This window comes from Varroa jacobsoni, unplaced genomic scaffold, assembly GCF_002532875.2.
Source record: "Varroa jacobsoni isolate VJ856 unplaced genomic scaffold, vjacob_1.0 scaffold_664, whole genome shotgun sequence".
Classification (NCBI taxonomy): domain Eukaryota; kingdom Metazoa; phylum Arthropoda; class Arachnida; order Mesostigmata; family Varroidae; genus Varroa; species Varroa jacobsoni.
The window spans coordinates 6296-32428 of NW_019213566.1; the positions used below are offsets into that span (position 1 = coordinate 6296).

The 26133-nt window shown below is 44.3% G+C and overlaps 2 protein-coding genes across 5 annotated transcripts in view; both read right to left on the bottom strand.

The window, feature by feature from the left end:
- Positions 1-3804, bottom strand: part of LOC111262462 (V-type proton ATPase 116 kDa subunit a 1) — a 7042-nt gene extending 3238 nt beyond the window's left edge. The window contains exons 1-5 of one of the 3 annotated variants that reach the window (XM_022836747.2): positions 3523-3804; positions 1926-2126; positions 1447-1608; positions 608-747; positions 17-317 (exon numbers count right to left, since the gene is read on the bottom strand). In XM_022836747.2, the coding sequence (XP_022692482.1) occupies positions 17-317; positions 608-747; positions 1447-1608; positions 1926-2126; positions 3523-3651 (933 nt within the window). In that variant the 5' untranslated portion in view covers positions 3652-3804. Of the gene's footprint in view, positions 1-16; positions 318-607; positions 748-1446; positions 1609-1925; positions 2127-2232; positions 2371-3522 lie in introns of those variants that run through there. The other 2 variants (XM_022836748.2, XM_022836749.2) reach the window with 2 other exon arrangements.
- A 2531-nt stretch (positions 3805-6335) lies between these two features.
- LOC111262463 (uncharacterized) lies at positions 6336-24735 on the bottom strand. Of its 2 annotated transcripts, none has more exons than XM_022836753.2 (5): positions 24445-24735; positions 21825-22137; positions 9353-9976; positions 8958-9107; positions 6336-8787 (listed from the first exon to the last, which is right to left on the bottom strand). In XM_022836753.2, the coding sequence occupies exons 2-5, from the start codon at positions 22112-22114 to the stop codon at positions 8682-8684; spliced, it is 1170 nt and encodes a 389-aa protein (XP_022692488.1). In that variant the 5' UTR covers positions 22115-22137; positions 24445-24735; the 3' UTR covers positions 6336-8681. The 2 variants fall into 2 exon arrangements, with proteins under 2 accessions (XP_022692488.1, XP_022692487.1); XM_022836752.2 differs by lacking the exon at positions 24445-24735 and adding an exon at positions 22571-22879.
- Positions 24736-26133: the final 1398 nt, after the last annotated feature.

The window sequence follows — 26133 nt, forward strand, 5'->3', positions numbered from 1 at the left end:
TATATAATTTTTTTACCTTCCGCATATCTTCCAGCCATTGTAGAACTCCAATGGTGGTTTCGCGGCGCTCTTCGTTGGAAACCGGACATGGGTAAATGTTAACCCGGAATGCCTTACAAATCTTACGTACGCGCTGTCTGAGCTGTTCTCCGGAGAAAAATATAAGAATGACACATTTGCGCGTTGCCTCGCCATGCATATCGGTGATAGAACCGTCGATAAACATCTGGCGGACAAAGATATTCCCACGACCCACACGCCACATCATGCGTTCAAATGACTGAAAGCGCTCTATTGAAATTATGCCTGCCGTGAAACTGTTGGATGGAACAAGATGGAAATCATAATTTTAAAATGGCTCTGCTTATTTGAACTCACCAATTTTTGTGGAGATCCAAGTAGAAGTCGCACCATATTAATGGCTTATAATAATAAGATATGGTAATAATCTATTATATATAGAGGAGCTGTCTTGTTGGTACCTTTCTAAATACTGTGTTACATGTTCATAATTAGAAAAATTCTTGTCACTAACAGCCCCACTTATAATAGCGTTTTGTTATTTCATCCTAGCGAAATTTGGCTGTTGTCAAGGTTGTCAACGAACCCAAGTGAGTCTTGATCCCTTTGAGTAATACCCGGCGGTTGCTCGAATTCGTATAAGCTTGCAAGCGACTTCCGTGATACAGTCGATGGCCGATCCCGGGCGGTAGCGGTCGACATCAAATCTGCGTCCTCCAGCTCTTCCTAAAGAGTGGCAAAATCAAAGCAAAGCATGTTAAACAACAACTAATCATTGGAATCATTTGAAAGCAAGCGTCTCATTATACCTGATTAACACCGGGCGAGAAGGACCCCAGCGGACGATTCTAAGCGCCGTGAAGCCGCTAGAATGGGGGATCTTGAAAGACTCCACGAACGTTAAGACGGATTTAGACGATCGATTGATTCGATGTGACATACGCCGTAAGAAATGCAACGGAACAGTAGCGAGATAAAACGTTTCGAAATAGTCTGAGGCGCACCTTTCGTCATTTTCCCAAATTAAATATTTAATTAATAACGTTGATAGTCCAATATAAAACAAAAGTCGCCATTTTCCCCGTAAGTTCGTGACTACATTATGGGCATTGAGAGATTTCAGGTTAACGCATTGTAATTGCTTTTAAAGTCCTTCAAGCAAGTTTACCTTACGACTGAGTTGCATGAAACAGTACTTCCAGTGCGCACACGAATAGAAATAGAATTAAGCATCGTTTTGTCAGCAAAAACACATCTTTCCGAACATAATTTGCCTGGATTTAATGAGAAGATTAAAAATAAATGATGGTAAAATCCAGCAGACTGCAATAATTAGGATATCTTGACTATTTTTTTGCAGCTTCATTCAATTGGATCAAATATTGATTTCTTATTTTGATACAATCGGAATTATGAAAGACGTACTTCTTTGGCAGACAATTTAAGCGCGCTATTCATATGGCTGGACTTGGGGTATACCTCAGTCTCTTGACGCGTCTCGAAGAACTCATCAACACAGCAAAGGACCTGTTTGCACTCCACAAGCTGAACGTAAATCTGGTTCATTTCGGCAATGTTCCCAGTTACCTGATCACAAAAACAGAACGTAATACTGCATTGCGGCCTGACCTGCCCGAAATCTACGTTTGCTTGATTGTTAAATGTCTTATCGAGATAGTTGATGGAAGTACTGCTGTATCGATATCATAATGCATAACTGTGAATTACGGAAAGAAAGTTTAGAAAATTTGTGTGCGATTATAAAAACGATTTCTTATTTTGAAGGTTAGTCGTAAAATAACTTACTCTCCAATATCGTTAATTCATGGTCTACAAACCGTTAGTGAAATAGGTTTAAGACTCATAGAAGCTGATGAAGAAAAAAATCTCTATCTAAACTCTACCTGACTGAGTTCTGCTTCCATTTTCTGGTACAGCACCTCCATGTCGATCATGTCTTTGGGTAGTGGTGTATCCACTATCGAGTCTTCTGGAAGAACCTGGATGCCTTCCTTTTTGATCTCCTCTTCGACGAAGCGCAGAACACGTTGCATTTCGTCACATCGCCTGACATCGTTGACAAATTTCCTTTGAAATGTATTCACCTGCCAAAATGAATGACACGTTCCCGCCCACTTAACGGATAACGCACACTTCGAAGGCATGGTTCAATGTAGAATAGATACAACCAATGAGCAATACTCAAAATACCTTGATATAGTGAAGACCTGCCTCAAGATTAGGTACTCTATTGGGTAGAACGCGTCTCTAGCTGTAGGCAAATATGATATTTGAACACTGTGTAGTTTGTTCTCGGCTAGAGTGCGGTAAAAAAACAATAGTAAAATTGCTGATTAGCTCTTTTCCCGCTTACACATCTACACAGTTCTACGTATTATCCGTACGTGCATTTTTGGTACGTTGTTGTCAGTGAAACGTACACGCTTCCTTCAAACAACAACACACCCCAGAGTTGTAATACTCCCTAAAGCCAGCATGCGAATATTAACATCAACGGAACGTCAACCCATCCGAAAAATATATTTTTTAACGCTTTTACAGAACAAAACTTACGTTAGTCTTTACTCGAACGCTTTGAAATCAAATTGACAGTGGTGCACGATTAAATGGATCGCTCATTGAATATCCTGCAGAAACAATCGCTCTATCTGACAATGCCAGGCCAAAGCAATCTCAGCAGCTGGCTTGATAGCGCGTAAGCTTGTTCGAAATAACTGGGCCTGATAGGGAAACATTTTGTCATGATTCACGTATATAACAATTATACAATATTTTAATTGCACAGATAGTCCTATGAGTCACTCTACTGAACCTATTCACTGGTAGAGCTAGCTCAAGCCAGCCTGCTACAGGATGGCTAATTAAATAGCGATGATCTATCTATGACTTATTTTATGATGCCTGCTTATTTCGTAGGCACAATACTAATACGGTGAGTGGTGCTCGCCAGAAAGATTGGAGCGTACATGCCTGCCTCTCCAAGTATTCGCTCATGTTTAACCGTAAACAATAGAAGTCGATTCTTACAATATAGAGAATCTGTAATCGGGTTCAGATCGATGCTTAGACAAGAATCATACATACTTGATACTCTGTCTTTAAGGGTTCGATCATTCCAGCTATTCATTTGTGCGTCGATTACGTCCCAGCTGGGTGATTCAGTGATGGCCTTCTATCTGACCAATCACAATATTCTATGACGTGCATATAATGTTACCCTTTCTAGGTAGTTCTTGTACATTTACTTAAGCTAAGATTTTTGTTTAAAAAGGAAACAAAAATTGAGGTCTGTTTCCTTGGAGAAATAAATTGTAAAGCATGATTTAGTTTTTATTTCATATGTGTGCAGCCAGCCAGCCAGCCAGCCAGCCAGCTAGCTAGCTAGTTAGTTAAATGGTTTTTCAGTTTTCAAGAGGCCGCTTACCAATTGCAGTTTACTCCATAATCAAACTCCTTTATATAGTTCATTTTGAAACCCACCTTGGCGTTCAAGTCGACAAACTGGGCCACGCCTAATTTTCCGAGTTCAGCAATGCACTGGTAAGTCGTATCCGCTTGAAGAATTACTTGACACATGGCCATCGGCTCGCTGCGGAACCATAAACCCATGACGAAACTTTGAATAAGAACTGCCTCAGATCCAGAGGTAGATTGTTGTTTCAACCACCCAACAATGCTAGACCACTTTCACGCCGCTGATGATATTTAGATCCACACACACGTATAACCAGAGGCATCTAACGACGAATGGCAGCCTGCTTTTGGCTAAGCATTCGGCCCTGGGAGGATTAAAAGTTTGCTTGAAAGGCAAGCTCAATGACGATGCTTCCAACTAACTGTCATTGTGACAAAAAGGCGACGATAGTCACAAGATGTGACCACCGCCGCCTATCTGTTATCACCCATGCGACCGTATCGACCGAATCAGAATTTTTCAGCAGAAAAGCGGCGAAAGATGCTAACTTGTCTCACAAAAAAATCCACCCAGTCCAATTGTCGGCTAATATTTTATGGTAGCATTAGTAACGAAAAATCATCGTAAGAACCAGATAACATATACCTGCGTCGAATGATAGCGATTAATAAATAAAAGAGGCCTTAATACCACATCTGTTTTGCATTGGAAAGAACGAGGATTTTGCCAGCAGTGGGTAACAAAGACTATGAGCCAGGCCTACTTGCAAAAAAGGCAAGCTAGATGCCCATATCCAGGATGCCTAACTAAACATACAAGTATTGTGCTATATCCTATTATCTAACGCTAAATAGGTTTGCACAAATATAGGTAATAACCAAATTAAAACTGTTTCTACGGAGTTAGATAATTATTTTCGTATAAACTTATTTCGGCACATATTCGTCAAATATGTTTATCAAGTAATTCCTCAAAAACATCGTTGTTTCTTCACTCTTCGGAATCTTATTTATCCGATGATTTTAGATAATTGTGTACACGGCAGCAAAAACCAACCATCGCCCTGTCTTAAATAAACGACAGGCACATACAGTTCCCAACACGAGGTTCAAAATAACTATATCTGATTCCTTCGACAAGCATAGTGAGCTTCATTAAAACAGTATGACTTACTTACCTCTAGCATTCGATAACCGTACTCTTAGGGAAGTATTTCACTTGTAGCTCTGATTAGCTACATTTTTATATGTATGTCATTTATGCTTTTGGTACTATAACACTCATTCGTACTATCCATATAATTCGCATTATTGCTTTGATCATATTTTTCTATTACACCATATAAGGGGCATATTGTTAACTTTTGCCGAGTAATTGCCCTGTTTAGATGCTTCAATGGAACGGCCAGTTAGCTAGCGTATCTTTGTCCACATCCGTGGTATGTCTCTTTATTTTATTTACTTACTTACTTTATTAAACGGCACAGCTCCATGCTAGAATGTTTTGCGTGTCTTACGTGCGGCACTCGAGGCATTCGACCATCAGTATTCGGTACCGTCAGCTCTCACTACAGAATAAACTTTCGGTTCTAACTTCAGTCACCATCTTGTGCGACTACCGTTTCCTAACAGAACCGAACGTGCCTATTTTGTCTCGGACCGGCAGACTGTATCGTGCCGTTTCTCTTGGCTCACCCTTTTATTTCTTTCCTTGCTGTTCATTTAGTTAAATCTAACAGTACTAGTGAGCATTTGCATTGGTTTGCCGGAAACACTAGCTGGGTTTTTTGTAAGAACTTATTTAATGGTACAAAAAGTTCACACTTCTGCACAACATTCACCGTAGTAGTGAAATGTAATTATTATTATGTATTAAAATAGTTCTAGTCAAAGGTTTTGCATAGATAAATTCAAGAATTTCTTTGTGTCTAAGGCCAATTCGTAAAGGTATGCACTTCTTCATCAGCGTCGAGCCATCGTTTACCTCGAAAATACCCTGTATTCGATAGCCGTGAAAAATACATCTGAATACTGTCTGGTGAAGATTGGGTCAAGTATATTTGTTATACATGCGTAAAAATGTTCAATACAGTCGCAACTTATATATGGCGCTATAACTTACTGAAATAGGTAAGTGGCTAACAATGTTTTCGATGACTTTACGAATCTTGTCTACAAACGTTATCATTTTCCATGATGGCTCGTGCTGTTTAGAAAAAGACGCACCTAAGTTTCGTTTGCGGTAAAAAACGTGTACTTAGAGGCGAAGTTGACCGAAGTATAATCGATTAGACAAAAGTTGTTGACGTTAGAAAAATTACGCTTATTTTGAGTTGATCTCGGAAGAACTCGTACAATTTTATATACTATACGCGATTGTTCATTTTCGAGAGTTCGTCGATTTACTGTATAAATACGGAAAAGTAACGTTTAAATACAAGAGTTCCTTTGCAATAAAAGGAGATACATTATTCGGTCATCAATGATCAAGAGGGACATAGAGACACCGTAGGGATATCTAATTATCCTTTGCACATCCCTTTTAAGAGAAAAACTGGTTAAAATGCTCCGAGAAGCGATAGTTAGTGAAGGTCAGATCACGCAAAAGGCAAGAACCCAGTGTTGGCGAAGCAAATTCGCAAACGTCCGTTAGCAGAAGTGAGCCAACCCCCTCGCCCCCCCTGAGCATGAACTATTTTAAAAAGCACCGTTTTGTTAATAAACTTCACTCAAATGCTTGGCATATATGTGAAACAGTCTCAGCTATAAGTTAGCTACTTGTTCCTCGCCTGCATAGCTTAAGTCAGGCAGAATTCTTGATGTTCAAAAAAAAGTTACAGCGGCAATCAATCTAACTAAGAAGAACGGGGCAGTGGAAATATTCAACATTGGATTTTTTGTTTTATTGGTTCTTATAATTCCATGTTATCAATATTTAATTAATTATTTATAATAATTACATACGGAGAGAAATGTCGAGTTTTTAGCTACAGAGGGATGTCGACACAGGGCATGTCCGTCTCGTCTAATGTTCATTATATATTTTTTGCTTTTGCCATTTTTCTTTTACCCTACCGCTGCAGTTGACAGTCGTCGTTTGAGTTTGACACGTGGCAAAGGCTGCAGGCTTCCTCCGGCGGGGCTTTCGACCCTGTTCTATTTTTTGTTATTTGTTTACTTTTCCGCTCGATCGTGTGACCATTTTTTCGTGTCAGATAAGAAGTACCCATCAAATGTTTATTAAATAATTCTAAAGTGGTTCGATGCATTTCATCGAAATGCTTCATTGACTTAAATGAAGCTCTCGATGAAAGTTGCCGCACGGAGGAAATCGCTCAAGTCTGCAACGGCAGGTAAACGCTCGGTCCGTAAGTTTAGCTTCCTGCTCGCGGCCTATTCAATCATTCATGTCCGTTTTTCTCATATCTATCTGCTCATGTTTGCGGTTTGTTTCGGTTCGAGCACTACTTTTCGGCTCGCTTTCACTTCTCTTGACAAGCAAGAAACCGATGTGGGACCCTAGCCCACCAACGCGGATCGATGAAAGCCAACGGACATTGGCTTACTAGATGCTGTTGGCCGATATTCACTCAATGTGACCTTGTTTGCGTTAAGGCTCGAAAGCGGGCCGAAACTAGGTACCGCCGAGAAGTCGTAGACGAGACTCTTAGCTAAGCACATCTGGCGTGGACAATCTCTTCCTCGTCATGTTTGCACGTGTGTCACTAGTTTTCTAGCTTTACAAATGTATCCACTTGTTTTTCGTCTTTCTCGCTATGTTTCGTTGCACGGGATTTGTTCACAATCTACGCAATGTATAGTGGTTTTCTATAATCGCATTGTTGTTCCTTTTATTTTTTGATGTTCGATCATGCACGCTCAAGGTCCACCTTGCGAAGGTCCACCGATTACACTGAAGACACCTAGACGTCATTACTACAACGTAAGGATCATGAAACTATCTTAATATAGTAACGGTGGACCAATGCAAGAGCGCACCTCATGGTGGCGAATCTTTATCAAGTTAAGAAAAAGGTCAGTTTCTGGTTATCCAGACCGCTGCGAGTCATAATACGAGCAAAAATAATCATCTGTCATGTACGTGCCGTACACTTCGCTTATCAATTCTTCATTCAATGTTCAGTAGTAAATCTAGGTGCTGCTGCTAGTCTGGACGATTAGGCTGAATGGTGGTGTATATAGGAAAATTAAATAAATTACGGGAAAATGATTTGACGTTTTTTTAATTGGCTGATTGGGTTACGATTGATCGCACCACGACGACAGCAAAGACCATAGAAAAAATAGGACGTGTTCTATGTTACGTGTTACGACCAAGGCAAAATCCACTAGTTCTGCCAGTACTGCTCGACATACGTTCCTTCTTCTTAAAGTATTATTATTAATCTCAATATGTTTGTTATAGGAGTTGCCATTAATGCTTGAAGGCGATGGGGCAGCAAGGGCGGCAGAAGGCAAGCGTGAATGAAACATATAACAGCTACTACTGATATATAGAGAACTAGGAAGTATGAAAAATAGATCGACCAAAAAACAGCCGTTGGGCAGTCGATCTGACTCATTGTTGTTGTGAATAGTAGAGGTCGCGAGCTCCTCGACAGTACCATACGTTCCGAGGTATGGGGGCGTAGGAAGATAAATGCTTTGTCTCCTCAGGCCAACTCGAGTCTTATTGAGTTCACTAGTGGAGGCCTAAGCAAGGGGAAAAACGACTCTAGATGCATTTTTAGACTGCACCTCCGGACCGCGGAACTAAGCACTGTTGGCTGGACGCGAAGGTTTCTCTATGAATTGATGAAGATGACCATGGATTCAAACGAAAAGTAGGCTCTCTACATAATGCTGATAGAATATCTTGGGGTAGCTTGACGTTTCCGACTCGATCGAATGTTTATTTTTAATTTTCGAAAGAAATCAGAATAGTTCGCAAAACCAGGCTCACAACAGGTTATTGTTATCGGCTAATGTCTAAAGAAGCCCACATTACGTTTGAACCGAAATAAATAACTACAGGATGTGGGATTTGTAACTGAGTTGATTGATTAATTGAGTTGATGGTTGATCGATCGGTGGTTCTATTGAGCTCGTGTGCGCCTGCTTGAGTTTGTTTAGTGTTTTTAGAGTGCTTGCTCGATAACAGTGCTGCCTGGAGTGCCACAAGCACTGGTCCACTTTTGGAGCACTTAGCGGGTAATTTCTCCTCTTCAGCATTTGTAGCGAGCGCATTTGGCCGTCTTTTCGTTGAGAGCGCCAAATTTGAATACACCCATTTTGTTCGTCATCCACTGCGGAGCGACTTTCTCGAACAGACTGGGGGGCAAGACAGAAAAAGAAAAATCGAATACAGAAAGCGGCTCATGTTAGTCTTGTGGAGGGCATAGAAAATCAGGCTTCTTGACAAAAATTAGATATTTATCAAGCGAACGTTTGCATGGCTGAATCAGCAACAGTTCCACAATATTTGCAGGTCGGATACTTACGCGAGAAGAGCGGCCTTTCCACGAACGGTGGATACGGAGTCGCCGATCTCACACACGATACGGTTCATACAATCATCGCTTTCGACAGCAGCGCGATAGATCTTAAAGTATTTCTCCAGACGTTCGGCATATTCAGCTACGCCATTGGCCCTACAATGTACAAGGAATCGAATCACAAATATTTAATTTGCTTGTGTCTTTGACAGGAACTCAGTCGACAAATTTCAGACATTCGGATTAATTTATCTGTCTTTTATCTGTTATATATTAATTTATACAGGTATCATATAATGAAAGTTCCAGTAAAATGCTCGTGTTGATTCAGCGGATCTCTATGATGCTATCTATAGCAAAAACGATTGACAAAGTGGAGAACAATGTGTTATTAGACTTACTTGGATGGCTCAATGAGATCAGCGGAACGTTTAGTTTTTTTCTTGCCACCGAGGTTGGTCACCGAGGGCAGGAGAAAAGCGAGGGCACCAAGTCCGACGAGGGGCATAATGACGGAGCCTAGACCGTAGAAGCGGCTCTTCGAATCAGCGCTAGCGGGGGCGTATGATGTCTGGAAGTTTGATGCTGCAGGGTAGGGTCCCTGCCCACCATAACTAGACTGCCCTTGGTAAGCAGTGGGAGCAGGAGCGTTTGCGTACTGCGTGTTCACCTGCGACGCGGCTCCAACCAGTGACGGGCTGTATTGGCCGTATCCTTGCTGACCCTGGTGGGCGTGATGGGCAGCAGCGGCAGCTGCGTAAGCCTGCTGCAGCTGACTCTGGTAGGCCGCTGAGCCTGGGTACGAGGAGCTGCCGTCTGAACCGTCAAAGGCCGATGAATGCTGAGGAGAGTGGCCGTGCGATGAGCCTTCGGCTGCGTAGCTCGGGTAAGATGAAGCCGCCGATGTTTGGTAGGGATCGGCCGGCGATGATTCTGACTTACCAGCACCATGTTGACCACCAGCAGGATAATAGTAGTAATAGAGGTTGCTGTTGGAAGCTGAAGTCTGGTAGTCGTTCGGTGAACTAAAAAAAGGCAATTGGATAGTATACATTTCAGCTGAGGGAATGAAATATCGGTGCTGAAGCCTAACATAAAAAACATATATATATATATATATATATATATATACGACTGAAACTCTGTAGTTGGCTGTTTGTTTGTTTAATTCAGGCCCATAAGGTAGTCGGATTAAGTACCTTTTTGGCGGAGTTTCACCGTGAAAAATTAATTCGCCTGATATATAGCCGACCATATAATTACTCTTTACCGTAAAGGGTTACACTTCTCCTTTGTCCATATAGTGTTGTGTTAATTTGGAGGAAATGATACTTTTCGGCAATTTGCTTCATAACCATTAACATTTTATGAAGAGCTTAAATTGGACAGCTACTTTTTAAACTTTCTAAACTGGGCTTCAAGTTAAACTTTGCGAACGATTATCTACATTTTTACGGTTCAGTCGTCGAGTGATGAGTTTTGCCGAAAGGGTTTATAATTGATTACATATAAGCAGAAATTTTTGCGTTTTTTCCGAGAGGCAGTTTCTTTTTTTTATAGGATGTGTGATGTTAATTTGTTTCTATTACAGATAGGTTGATAATATGTAAACCATTTTGGCATATATGGTTCAGGTTTTTCTACATGACGAAAACTTTTTTCGGGTGGCTGGATTTATTGAAACGGGAAAACAGGATGCATACGTTAAGGATTACGTGCCACACGAATCAAATAGTGGAAAAGACTGATCAGAAAACTGCAGTGTGACAGCAAGACTGCCATAATATGTTATCAGGAGGATGAGACATGTTGAGCAGGGTAACTGAAGCGGGTCCGTTGTAAGTGGGACGAAAGCCACTTTCGAGCGATCGTTTCGAACGATATTTCAAGTAGATTTCTACAAACAGATAGTACAAAATATTATCGCAAAAAAATTCTGACAGAAACCACAAAGCATCGAGAAGCGTTATTTTTATATACTGCAGTACATATATTTACTCCTAAGGAGAAGTATTTTGGCGTGTAAAAAGCGACCAAAAACTCAGTGTGGCAACTGTGACACCGCTAATACACATCTAAGTTTTAAGGTCAAAACATGAACGGTGAAAACATCATGTTGTGTCTTAGGGCTTGATATTCTAAAACTTTTTTTCAGTTCTACGAAGTTGTTAAATCCGCTATCCGCGTGAAGTACCTGCCGACGATTAAATGACCAACCGTTACCCATTTTATGATCTAAAATTATATAAAACAGGACATTCCAACTATCCAAAACGAATATTTCAGCAATATTAAGTGTCCTTTAATAGCTCTATATGTACAATCGTCTAGTTAACATCCTGTCACTTCCTATATATAAATTAGCAAAGTACTATATAGTTTGTTTTGTTGTAACAGCTATACCGCACGGTGAGTGTGGGCGTGATAACAGCAGACGGTAATAACGACCATTTGCGTGTGCATTGTGACTCAACTGTGGTTCTGAGCAAAACTGTTGAACTCGCAGATCCAGCCTGCCCCACCGCATTCGTTTCTCTTAGAAGCGTTTATGGTAGAGGAGATCAGACCACTCAGCATCGATATTATATGCTGGCTTCAACCCTAGCACGCAGCAAGGACATGCATATCTAACTGACACAGACGAAAGCCGCATCATTCAGCCATTACTTCTAGTTGCTTTCGCCGTTCGATATATATGCCTAGATCGAACAGTGAAACGCTTGAGTGCTGAGAACCACCGGTCTGATTGCCATGACGGTGTTTCCGATTGGAGCCTAACCAATAACCAGCAGGAGCGGGCCGAGAATTACGCATCAAACCAACAAGATTCGAAGCGAAAAAGGTCGTTCGGTGGCTGCCAGCGACGTTAAAAAGGAGAAGCACACGGCAGTGACAACCATAGCAATTTAAAGGAGAATAACCTGTACCTGCTGCTATTAATTTAATCGTCAGCCTAAGACTACTCCGGCTGCGAGCAATGCTATATCTATACCAAGCTGTTTCTCAAAATTTCATCTTTCCAGTCAACCACGGATCGGACGCCGATAGACATGTTAGTGTCGGTAAATGGAAACACCTACGTCAGATCTCGATAAACATACCAATTCGAAAAATGAGCAAGTGCAAGTAAGGCAGTATGAAGACAGAAGGTCGTAAAATCTATTAGACTACTGTTAGAAGCTTCTTCTACCAATCTAGTCTTCCTTTGTCATTACTGCTAACGAGAACTGCTGCGTTTTCCTGGTCGGGCCGATGAGACACGCAGCACCCAATTACCAATTCACATTCAATGTATCTCGACCAACAAATTCGCCGAACGACTATGGGTGGAATGGCTTTTACACGCTGACGTGTATGTACAGCGCGCTTACGGCTCATACGTTGTTTTTCAAACGGCCATGCAAGCAAAAAAAATTCATCCATTACTAAAATACTTATCTATACATGCAGTCGAAACAATCAACGCAAAAGAACCACACGGGTACAAATTTTTTGTGGTGGCAAAAATCAGGCCGCTAAATGGCTTTCCAACCAAAAATCAACCTCCACTGTCTTTATTGCCGAGGAAAAACTTCCTCGAATCCTCCCCAGACCAATGTTTTTGACGTGACCGAGATGTGAAAGCCCAGTCGAAGCAACGATAACTATAGCTACAAGGTATAACTAACACTTTTTTTACGAGTACACTGATACGCGCGTTGATTTTGTGAGTTGAATATTGTTCCGTTCGTCCACAAAGTACACGTCAGATATTCGGCATAAATTTTGGCCTAGAAAGGTTATATTCGGATATGACGATTACTAGAAAACAGGACTTGAAATCAATCAAGCTTGTGTTAGGTAGCTATTAATGTTGTCGTTGTCGCCCAACTCTCAGACAGCTAAATTTGTAATCATATAAATACATGAAACAAATGTTTGAAATATATGTGACGAAATCCGGATTTAAGATTAAAGGCGAACGCAATTTGTTTAGCGCAGAAGTTCAGCTTTCTCTTTGATCCGGTGTTCAAGTCCAGTATCAGACGCAACGCTTCAGACGTTTTTTTCAGTTGTTGAAACAGCCTTATCGTCGCACAGTACTATACAGATTATCATGAAGCGGAACAAAGAGCGCGGTTTCAGAGTATATATATATAAAGATTGCAGCTTGCTAGAAGCTCATCCGATGCAGAGTCACTCAATGAAACCTTATTTTTGGTCATTATCACAAAAAACAGAACTACTGTCACTACCATGGCCAAGTTGCTAGAAGAAATTACCTTCTTTTAGGCTTGATAGTATTAAATGATCTACAAACGTCTGCTACAGTTCCTACTACGTGTCCCCGCTGATACGCGTCTTAGTTTATCAGGTACACTCTGAACACATATGTAGTTTCACCACACGTGGAATAAATCGTTTCTATCTCTGACTGCTGTCAGCACTCCACTAATTTCATTCCTGCTCGATTTCTTCACCATTGTCATTTCGCTCTGCATCCTTGCCTGAACCTAATTAGGTATTACTGACGAAGTAATACCAAAGCTTGCGTTTTTCTAAATCAGCCAGCTTTTCTGTTTAGACTTCAATACGTCATAGGCTTGCAGTTAATCTGATCAACGCGACCGCTACTTCCGCTCCTCCGCTCCAGCTTACAGCTGTGTTGTACTGTTTCTACCGGCGATTCCTTGTTGAAAAGCAGGATGAGATAAAGACCTAGCCATACGAGATAGCAAGCGGAGAGAACCTGGGCACCGATCAGACTCAGCGTCGCCGCTGGTATTTAATTCTGCTTCCGTTGCCTCTACTGCTGCTCCTGCTCGTGTTTCGTCCTCTTGGAATCTACTATATTCCTCGGTCGTCCCTTTACTGTCGGATGATTCAGTTCAATTTGCCTCTGTCCATTATTCCCGCAACGACCTGAGCGCCTGACTGGTCACCCAGTAGTTTCTCGCTCCCTGACCGATCTTTATTTTCTGTTGGTGTCATCGCCTTCATTTTCGCCGTCTGTCAAAGTGACCCAGATATGTTAATAGACGTTGGTGATGGCAATGATGCGAGGAGCGCCGCAAGCAATGAAGGATCGAGCGAAGTCGAGGACTATTGCGATGATAGCTGCTACAGTCTAGACAGGACCAATTTTTCGATGACGACGAAACGAAAGAACAAGCCGATGTTGTTGGCCGATCCGCGTCGTGAGTGGCTGACGCCGCAAAAAAGTATTTTTCAAGTTATTCTGCGAAATCTGGGTGGCTGACTGCACGAACGCCCGCCCGCCCGCCCGCCTGCCTGCCCGTCTAGTTAAACAATCTGTCTACCGAAACATGACGAGGAAGAGACAGCAAGACGTACGTATAGTAGTGGTACGAACGGCCGACACAGCCATTCTGTGTCGTTGTGTCAGGCAGCTAGCAAGAATGTCTTAGGTGTCGAAAGCAATACATACACCGAATACGTATAGATCGATTTTAAGCTTTACTTTTACGCATACTCATAGCAGGCACACTAGTTGGCCTCGAATTTGGCATTGTGCAGGAAGTGACGGTTCAATGAATAATCGTGCAATGCAGTTGGGACACAATTACAATCTACCACCGAATTAGACCAATTTCAACAGGCCACATTTGCTGTCTGGCCTAAAATACGATACTTAACATGTAACTGTATCCAGCGCATCACTCTACTGCGTTTATTTTCAGCTTGTTAAAAGTCGACCCGGGGGCCGTGGTTTTGCGCTGTTGATTTTGCCGCAGTCTTACGCTGATACGACACCACTTGGGAACGTTTTGCGAAAGCAATTAAGATGCCGTTCCCAGCCCATGTCTCACAGTCACTGACACAGCACTGGTGGTAGCAGCAATAGATTGCAGTCGACTGGTGATATCTACAATATTTTTCAAACAAGGCGGTCGAGAGGGATCAGAAAAGGGCGTCTCGTACAGAGCGATTGACAGGTTGATAAGACAAGCGCACGAAGCCGTTTCGCGCTGACCACGGCCTAAAGTTTGCCAAGGGCGGCAGCGGCCACAGGACCATCCGCCGTAGAATCGTTAGCAGTAGACGTCCGATTTGGAACCCGTTGCTGTTGCTGCTCTGGCGACAACAAGCGCTGCCTACACATGAACGTATATTTTCATTCTTCGATAATGACAAAACTGGAGAGAAGTGGCTCCCTCTCTACTGCTATTAATGCAATGTTGATAAGGAAATGTTGGTGCGGCCACAGCTTCCGCTGCCCGTGGCGTTGGTAATCCCGTAGCAATGGACGCCGTTCAACCGTCCTCGGAACGTTTTCTCTTCGGCGCGCGCTTTCGTCTTCGTCTCATTGTTCTCGTAGTGAAAGGTGCGCGCTATCGTCGCTACCGTATTCGGTTTGTGGTATTAGTTATTCTAGTTCCATTGGCTCTTGGCCTTCTTCGGTTTCAACGAGACAGAGAGACAGAAGCTGCGGCCGACGCCGAGCCCGCTGCGGCAACAACGAACGTGTTTCAACAAGCATATTTCGTGAGTTGGTTACTCAGCCGGCGGCTCATTATGGCCCCGTCGTTTGACGCATCGAGCCAGTGGTTGCCGTATGGGCTCGCTTGCCGTCAGACTCGTCACGTATCGATATTTTGATCTGTCATAAATGGAAGTATCGTCATCTTTTTTTCCGCTTTTCTTATCTGTGTTGTTGCCTAACGTGATAAGCAAAGTAGTCTATCATCGTCCATAATCAACAACTCAACGATCACTAACCCATTCGGGTAATAGAAACAGAGCAAAAAAAAAATGTTCCCAAAAAAAAACTATATCAAATTAGAAATCGGGATCATTTCAGCGGCTTGACGAGAGGGAATCGTCCGCCTGTCACATACATTCACAGTATGTTATACGCTACAAATCAGTATGTGACGTTTACGCTTCAACGATGGCAATTGTCAATATTCGTATCGGCTTCTGGGGCCGTTTTCCACTTTTGCTGGCGGGGGAACTATTGCATTCGAGGCAATTTTTTATCACACTTTCCTTTTGCACCCTGCAAATCAGGGATTTCATGAATACAGCGGGTCCACACAAACAGTAGCGATAAACGATGCGTGAACTACAATTACAGCGCAAGAGATAATCAATTGAGTGGGGTTATAATTATATAACCGTCTACACGTATCTAGTCGTATTCGCATGAAACCCAGTGAATTATGTATCTTTCTGAATTATTTTTGATTGGACATAAATAGGCGACAACTCCGTAAATAAGGAAACCTGTTCTCCGAATAAATGGGGAAGACCTTTCGCCAACCGATATGATTCATGAGCGTATACGGTAGCGTTAACGTGATCCGGAAGCAACAATATCGCTCCGTACGGTCTCGCTACTATGAATAGACAAACGATTACGGTAAGCGAGAAAATACTTCACTATAAACAGTCACCACATGACGCAATACGTAAACCCTACGAAAATCGACGGAACGGGTGGGCCAGCGTACATCTGATTCACTGCGACGATCTGTAGACCTCTGGCGATTTGGCCGAGCAATTTCTGTCTCTCCGCAGAGCTTTACTAATTGTTTACCCGTGTCACTATTAAGAAATTTTCATAGAAATGATGATGATGGATAATTGTCGTCTCATACTTGAATTTCCTGTCACTGCAATAGCTGTTACTCTGTTTGAGCAGTATGCTACGGCCGTCACGAACAAATCTGTGAATAGACGGAAAGGACTTACCGCAAAAACCGAAATAATAACTGGAAAACTTGCAGCAGTGATAGAAATAACAGTAAGGGAGTAACACTTCTTACTAACTGTCATCTATCGAATGATTCATTCCATTGATGGAGCATTCAAGCTATATCGCGTCTGCCCGTTCTAGATAAACGCGACTGCCGCAGTTGTCACTGGGGGATGATTCTCTGGACCTCGCTATAGCTGTTGCGCACGCACATCACAGTTGTTAGTACATCGACGGTGGTTGCCGCCGTTAAAGATGATGGCACCCCGCTTTCTTTTATTTTTCTGGGTCGAAAGAAATTCGCTAGGTCGCTATTAGTGGCAGCACCGACGCACCGGTGCTGCAAATAAGCTGGGTGGAAATTTTGTAGGTGAAGGGAAAAACACGTGAAGAAAGTTGGCAACGAAGCTACTGGTACGCCGGTAGTAGCCACTACGGCAGTCTTCAGAAGTGGAGACGATGTTGAGTAGCGATCAAATATTTCAAAATAAAAGAGACTTTAAAATGAAGAAACACGGCCTACTACTAAAAATAAAGATTGCATAGGGAACCCCTTCTAGATGTATCAGGATACTAGTGAGTCTAGCTGCGTCTCCCGTTTACTCGTCTACGGGACTTATGCCGAAAGTAGCTTGGCATTTAAGCTCTCGATGTTTGAGTGGGAAACGCCAGCGCCCCCGTTGCCATCGTCACAACCATCAGCATACCCCGTTAGTGTCGGTTGCCGTTGATGCTTGGTTCCACCAGGCAACGGCTCGCCTCGAAACGTGCGGCTTTACCTACATTTGCTATAGATGGCTACATCTAGATTGTTATGGTGCACACAATTACTGCCAACTGCACGACGCTTACGGAGCGTCTCGTTGACCCATGGATTCATCGCATATAGACACTAACATAGCAGGCGCTACTGACAATCCGAATAGAGCATAGTCACACAGAGTGTACCCTAGCACCCCAAACGTCGTTAAACCCCTAGGATAGGCGGTAAAAGACAGAAGTAAATCGAAAACGAAAATAAAAACAATAAAAAATGAGAATCGTTAGAGTTTTTTGACCGGGTATCGAAATTTTGCTGCTGATAGGGCACCGCGTCCCGATGGCGGTCGTGGGTGGACTGGTGTTAGCAGCGGTGGCTCGGTAAAGGCCCACCAGAAGTCAGCAGACCCCCCAACGGTCCACATTTAACCGCTACCAGATAACAAGAAACTTTCACTCGCAAAGAGAAAGGCAAAACGGCGAGAAAATGCTGTACGAATAAAAAAACGAAAAAAAATAGACACAATGCGAAAGGGAAAGAGGTCGAGAAGGGCCCGAAAGCCACAGACGCCCGCTCGACCATTGCCAAATAGCAGCGAGACGGAAGTTCTTCCGTCACTACCTGCGCCGTCTCAGTTGAAATTAGCGTTTCGACTACGTAATGATGGCTGGCTACCACGTATTCTATAGCTAGCTCGTTAATAGCCAAATGTCTTATTACGTATATCAACTGTGATTGCTTTATCGGCCATTTAAGTAGCGGTTATGGTTTAGCGATGATAGCAATCGATGGCTAACAATCCTGCCAACGACGCCGGAAAGTCTGTCTATGATAGATAGCTAAGGGCAATCTTTGTTTCGAGCTTTACGTCCGGTATGTCCGTTATTCATTATATCAAACGGCTGACTCCCAACACGAAATAAAGTCTGTCTATACCTGGGTTCGAACCTAGAGCATAATGTGCCCCAAAGATTGGCAGACAAACATGTTACCCCGTAAGCTATCACGAGGGAACAGTACGTTGTGGTCTAGGTTCAAACCCGGACATGGAGAGACTTTGTTTCGCGCTGGGAGCCAGCCGTCTGATGGAATGTCTAATGGCGATACCGAACGTAAAACTCTAAACATAGAGATAGCTTGGGGTAGCGTTATAATAATATTCCTATGATAACCAATTAATGCAGGCCGTTCGAGTAGTTTCACAATAATTCGGCCTAAGAAACGCCAGGCATGGGCTAGATTCGCCCATTTCAGCGTCATCAGCATCATGAGACTCATTCTTTACAGCTTCTCGATCGACGCGCGAATGTTCTGCTAATCCCAATATTGACAAGCACAAGCTAGACACCAGCTGAGTGTACATCGCTTGAGCAAGAGTGAACTTGTTTAGGACATCCGCGCATGTAAATAAATACTTAGTTCACGCAGAAAAACGAGTCCTGTATAACTTGTCCGTGCAGAATGTAGAATCAATCGATGATCTATCTGCACGACCAGCCAATATGACGAATGCAAAAGTCACTCGATGGCGTTTGTCTAATGGTCCGTCCTTTACCTCCAAGTGATGAAGTTGCTAATCTGCTTGAATATGTTCCTGAATCTAGATTTTTCCAATACGAACATCATGTCGCATCTCGTTCCGGTGCAAATCAGCGTTGTGCTTCTTTCTTAGTCGTCCACTGCCTCCGTCAGCGCCATCCCCTCTACCGCCATCGTCGATTACTGACTGTATAGTCAATCACCGTAGAGGGTAGGCTAGAATGGCGGGAATGGACGAGAACCGTTCGCCGGTAGCCTGCCGAGGATGGCACAGTTATCGCAGCGTCTACGTCCGTTTTGAAAGTACATGCCCGTAATTAAAACGCGCCGACCCGGGATGGTGCAGACACAAGGAAAGCAAGTAAATAGCGGGGCAGGCAAATGGAACGAGAAGCTCTGTCGAGCCACTAACGGGTAGCTGCTTGACAAGCAAGCAACGAGCTCTGAAAGAAGGCAAACAACCCATAATACTGACGTCGTTGACCGTGGCGTAACGCGGGGTACCTGCTGGTTCCACTGCTGAGAGAAGACTGTCGCTACTGCGATATGGCTACGGTGCGACGACAAGATATGGGCGGACTAATGTCGCCTCTCCGAACAAGCGATACATTACAGACACAAATCGAAGATTCGTGGAAGAATGAGTCTTGCTGAAGACGCGCAGGGAGAGCCCAAATACTAAAGAGGCGAACCTGCAGCGCAAAACGGAAGGAAGCGTGTGGAAGAACAAGCGGCAACGGTGGCTAAGTTCATTCCCCGGACGACGGGATGATATCCATCGCGATTCATCGAAAGGTCGAAGAGCCGAAAGATAGGAGGTTGGCTAACGAAGACCAGCTAGATTCGTCACCGATGGCAGTGACCGTACAGGAGGCCGTTAGTAGGATCGTCGCGGCCGTGGATAACCCGTTACTTTCTGGCCCTGCAACGTAATAGCCGACATGGTCCAGCCGTGTTGGCTACACGTCAACTGAAAGAAACAGCGGCACTTCCTTTGAAGACCCAAGGCGACAGGGATATAGTAACAAGGAGGCTGGCTAGACAGAACGTTTCATGATGGCGATGTTATGTTACGTGCAAAAGCAACAGGAAAACTGGCTGCGTAATGTACTGAAGTTCGGACGAGGACAGCTATGCTACTACGACAATCAAGCGGCGACTGCGAATCAACACAGACAGGCGAACGCAATTGGACGAGGTCACGAATCCGCACCCAAGAGAACTACACGGTCGACAGTATGAAGTGAGGTAAGGAAAAGCGATAGAATGAATGGATTTCTTCGATAGGAAAAGTGGCAAGGCGATCGGTGATTTCGGAAATGGGTTCTGCTACAGCAGCTTCACTGTGACAGCGTGGTACGTATAGCATCTTGCTCATCCGCTTTGTTCTTGACAGTGTTAAAATCGATGCCCAGATTTCTGTTTTCTCTCTCCCTGAGATATTTTGTAGTTGACCATTATTCTTTGCCCATGTTGACACCGATGCGGGCATTCAATTCTTAAGGGGTACACGAAGCAGGGAAGATCAACGAAAGCTCGATGAAGCGAAATCGCTTCACTGGGTAACTTCTCCATGTTAAAGATGTTCTTATTATTCAACGATTATTCGCAAGCTATCATGAAAAAATTGATGCTGTCGAGACTTCCCTCACGGACCTCGGTCTCACAATCCAACCCAGCGTTGGTCTGTAATCGCGAACCGCTTGTCAAACCGGATAAAACCAGGGATGACTGACGAACACCTTATGAGCTCCTCCGCCGTTAAGGCTCAGCCTAGCGAGCGGATTGTCCAAGCCGCCGTTAGACAGTTGCTTGCTTGCTTTTCGCGTTCATTAATAACACCGATGCTGACAGTAAGAAAAAACACAACACGAGAATGTCGAGGTGGTTGACCCGTGGGGGGCCGCTCCAAGCCTTCAGGGGCCGCTCCAAGCCTTCAGGGGCCGAACCGAGTTGTGCCATCCGAGTGGGTTGGTACCTGGCAGGAAAGGAATAGCCGTGGGTCGAGGTGCCCCTCGTAACACGCAGTTAGAGGCGCCTCCGGGATTAGCTAGCAGTCGCTGGCGACTGGACGTCGGTTAACTCAAATGTACCGACGATCCGATGCTTGCTGTCAGCAATGGACAGAAGACGCAGTGAAAACAGTAAAAGCAAAGCATGAGTTCTTAGTCAACGAATCGGATTTGGCAAAAAGCCAATATCCAAGCTTATCGCGTGATAACTATAAATGGTTTCGATAACGCAGAAGCCCTAATCTAAACAAACGGCAGTGGGCAGTAAGTAAGCCAGGCTCTAAAACCGAACCTTGGGAAGATATCTATCAGGTTTTGCAAGCACATTTTTGATTACGTTTTTGACATTGTAGCTTTAACGATCCGACGAGCTCTTCACGAAGAAGGGGGTCGCTTAACAAAGTAAGACAATCGTACACTGATTACATCCGACTCACACTGTCGTACGACACCGGTTGAACAGTGACATAAATGCCATATTAGTTAGCAATTACTGATTAGACGGCTACTAGTGGAAAAACAAATAAAAAAAAATAACGACTTTCTAGTAACGTATTGACGGTAGCTACGATTAAATCAGTGTTATTTCTATGCGCTAACATCCTCAGTGTCGAAAACGTTCTATATAGATTAACCTCTACGTGATTCTGCACATGAAATAACCCGGCGCACGAGTCAGAAGGGTTCGCACTCGGACTGTAGAAACGTGCATTTCGTATATTAAGCTCTTTGCAGGCTACATAACATTTCGATCATGAACACCAATATTGCTGCTTATACACCCCAGAAATAAACAGCAACTCGCTAAGAAATCACAGCAATAGATACCAATCATGTAACTCTAAATGTTATCGACTACTCACGGGCTCTGGGAATGGACAACATTGTTTTGCTGCTGCGACGACAGACTCGAAATACTCGGTGAATAGACGGGTTGCTGCTGCGAGGCAGAGGTCGCGAAGTCTGCAACGGTATCTCCACGTTTGTTGGCTACCTGTGAAGGTCCCGAGGAGCTGGCACCGGCGTTGGGGCTCGAAGCGGAGCCCCCGGTCGATGACGATCCTTGCGATGATACCGCCTGACCGGAAGCTGTCGATGAGGCTGCGGCAGCCGCCGAAGCAACCGCTAGCAAGTAGCACACGAGCACCTTCATCCTCAGCAGCAGTAGGCGACGATCTGCAATCAACAGGACAAGGAGAACGTACAACAAAAACCGGCAACGCATCGATGAGCGCTGAGCTTCGACAGAGAATAATGATAATACACATGTCGGTGACTACTTCAACAAGTGGCACCTAACAGGAAATATCTCAGTAGAGTGACTGATCTCGATCGTGGTTCACGGGGCGGCACTTGAGTCACTCTAACTGAGCTAATCAAAGTGCCCCTTTCAGAGGAACGCCTAAAAGCTGATGTTGAAATAGCAGATCTTTGATATGCGGTGTTAAGCCAATATTCGTCAAATAACGATTCTTATTGCGGTGGGCACATACACGCTGGGCTTATATCTAGCTGTACAGGTCCTCGCGGATTTCGAGGTCGCCGGAAGGTGGCAAAGAGCACGAGTACCTGTCACCAAAGGCAATCTATCTCTACTATAGCGCCACACCTTGATGGAAATTGCAACGACGTGTCTCTCCGGTTTCTCCGTCTGTCCTCCTATCCTTGAGCGTTGTACGGCAACAAGAACGACTATCGACCGGTAGCAGTCTACGCTACTATTGATGTGAATGCTTCGTGGCCGAGGGCCGCTTTGGTTGTGAGCCCGAATGAGCGCCCAGTTGAGCCGCGAAGATACGCGAGATACGGACTCACAGACAGACAGACACATCAGCCAAAGAACCGGCGAAAGAACGAACGCCCGGAGCACCAAAAACGCCAAAAAGCTGTCGCCGCCGCTGCTGCTGCTACCATCACCGCTGCTACTGAGCCGTACCGTGCTGCCGTGTGTCGCGGTGACTTCAGATGCTCCTCCCAGACTCCTTTCTCTCTCTCCCTCCTGTACCAATGCTCCAAGCCGAGTAGGGCTGCGCGCTGCGGCCCACTGCTGACGCCGGGTTCTACCAAGCGCTTCTTCACATAAGTCAGTAACCCAGTCAGTCAGCCGGCCGGCCGGCCAGACTCATCGCAGTTGTCGACACGAAACGCTGCCGGGATCTAGCTGCCGCAGCGTTGGCATCGACTAGCATTGCTACTACGACTAGCATTACTGCTATCGAATGATGTGGGTCAGTTTAGGAAAGGGCCAAGTCGAAATCAAGACTCGACAGATTTTACCGTCACCGAGCCAGCCGAACTCTTTGAGGGAACGCGGGGGGGGGGGGGTAAAAATGATACAAACGAGTGCTAGTATGTTGTTTCCGTCCAAAAGTGAACGAAGAGACAACAATGACAAGAAACGGAGAGAGATATAGAGAAAGGAGGGGTAAGAGGGACTGTACAAAGACGCAAAGATCATGGATCTACCCCAATGGAGACTACTGAAGTGCTCATACGCTTTCAATTTTTTTCAAATCTTAGGGAGCGAATAAGAGAGAAAGAGAGCAAGAAACAGGGAGAGAGAGAGAGAGAGAGGGGGCGAGAAAGAAAGCATAACGAGAGAACATGATAACTGAGTGAAATTGAGTACTGTTCTCAAGTGTTTCGGGTCCTACATCGCTCTGGACAGTGGGCCTCAGCACAAAATGAAACGTGCCCACGCCGAGTTTCGAATATGGACCTTCTCCCTTTCCGCCCTTTAGTAAACACATACATTACCACTTCGCCAACTGGGGAAGCATTGTCCTTAAATATTAATTGTTATTTAGCCATGTAAATTGCACATCTAGGTAAGGCGCGAGTGATTCGATAATCTATAGAACATTTTTGAAATCAAATATATTGTAGACCCGATGCGAGTTATAAGCTATACTACAAGTGACATGTAAGTGAAAAGTCTGTCTTGATCGGTAGAGTGTAGATATTCTACTCTCAAACGCTAAAATTAGGCAGGTACTAGTCAAATATAATGACACGCAATTTTCAATAAAAAAAAAGGTGTTGTACAGGTGTTCTTAAGTACACAGAAAAAAATTCAACACAAAGCATTTTCCGCACTATAGTAGGGTTTTTAGGAAAAAAGGTAGATGCGACAAGTCCACGCGATATAGCTGGTCGGCGTGTCGCCGGTGGGGCCACCGTAAATTGCCCCTACAGCAAGCGACTGATTCAGTCCAATTAGCAAAGAGCTCAGGGCTTTGACGGGCTACTCGGAAAAAAACGATCGAGTCCATGACCTAACGCATGGTCCATTGGGCGACGAGAACCGAAAGTGAACTGCTACTACTGAGTTAATCAAGTTGTTGTTATTACCACTATTACTTTTCAAAAGGAAAGAGACGTGTGCACACAGGATGTCTCAGAAAATGACGTACAAGACCGTTAAACTGCTTCACTGTGTAACTTATTCCTTGGTGATCGTTGCGTATACGTAGACAAACTTACCTAACTGCCGACGCCTCAGTGCTGTCGTTGGAGTTATTTAGTTTGTGACAAGCTGTTAAGTAGATGATCGTGTCGCTGCTGGAAGTCGAAATTACTATGGCTAACTTTGCTTGTTGCCGCTCGCGTCGTAAAGTTCACTAGCGGTTTAGGCGAGTTCGCCGGCACCAGCACTCCTTCACTGGGTCGAACGTGAAAAACTATTGATGATAAGCACTCAGATGAACGACGATGGGTTCCGCTGATTGGGTGTGCAACCGAAATAAGCACATGCGCCAAAAGTAATGAAATGAGTCGACGTTGACTCGTCGCCGCCGCCGCCGCCTGTGAAGATGTCGCACACAGTACCCCAACCCGTTCTCATTCCGTCGACGACGAACGCCTGCCGCCGGAGCAAGCAGGAAGCAAACCCTTTCTGGAAGAGGTTACGCTTCCCGCCGTAGCAGATGGCCACACCGAACGGGTGAACGGTAGAAGGAGAAGCGAAAAAGAAGTCCGTGCGACAACCCACAGGCCTGCGATGCACATATAGCGCTTGTTTGCTCGTTCAACTGGCCGCTTCGCGTTCCCTGGAAAGAGACAAAACCGTATCACCGTCGTCATGGTCAGCGTTTCAGCGATCAGGATCTTCGGCAAAAGCAACAGTAGTAGCGATAACGAAAGCACCATGACCAACAAAATCAGGATCAGGCTACGCCACTCTCATCTTGTCTAGTGGTCATTGCGCGTTCATGCCGAAATAGCACGTCAGTGCAGCCACGTTTGTCGGGTCGACTCGCGCCAAAGGCCTTGACACTGTCTAGTGGCGGCCACCAACGACAGCGATAGCAGTAAATGACTACGTAGCTAGAAAACATAACATGATGCGCACGTGGCACGAGACTCGGTCGGGCTCGAGACTAAAACCCAGCGGGAACGTAACGATGTATATATAGTGAGCCAAAAGCAATTGGACTTTCTATTTGACACTTATTAAAGTAGCAAAAAGTGCACAAGTTATTCCAATGAAAAGCTGATTTAGCTGTGCAACCGACTTGTAAATGAGATACCTAACGCTTTGCCTATATTCCTAAAATACTATGTTATAGTAGCATAGCGTTTATATATATCTGAAATGCAATGTCTGCAATAATAACTAATATATGGAATATTCTAAACGCGAATCGGATGAGCAAGAAATACGCTGGAGGAGTTTCAGGTGACTCAGTCGATGTTGGACACGTCCCTGCTTTCGTTTTTGCTTTCTTCACGTTAATTAAAGCTTCAATTAATCTGGTAAGAAAAACCGCGACTTCTGACGATAAGACCCAAACTTCAATTATATATTCGTCAGTATTCTAAGAAGATTCATGTATAACGCACATGCACCGCCACTGGATCAAGCCGAGCCGATGGTGATTCAGCGACGACCAATCCCGTTGGTGCTATTCCTTAACATGATCGAATATCGATGGGTATGCATGTTTTCATGAGACAGTTACGGTGTCCCTACGGCTCAACGCTGGTCGCCTATTCTCTGTTGTAGCGCATCGCAGACGTAGTAGTTACTCGCGCATAGCACGCCAAACGGAGCATCTTCAGCAGCGGCTTACAACCTGCACCAGCGTCCGTGTGCACTTACAACGTTTAATTCACAACTGGCGCAAAAGTGCTTAAGGCATGTATACAAATGATCCTTGAGACGGCGCGCCG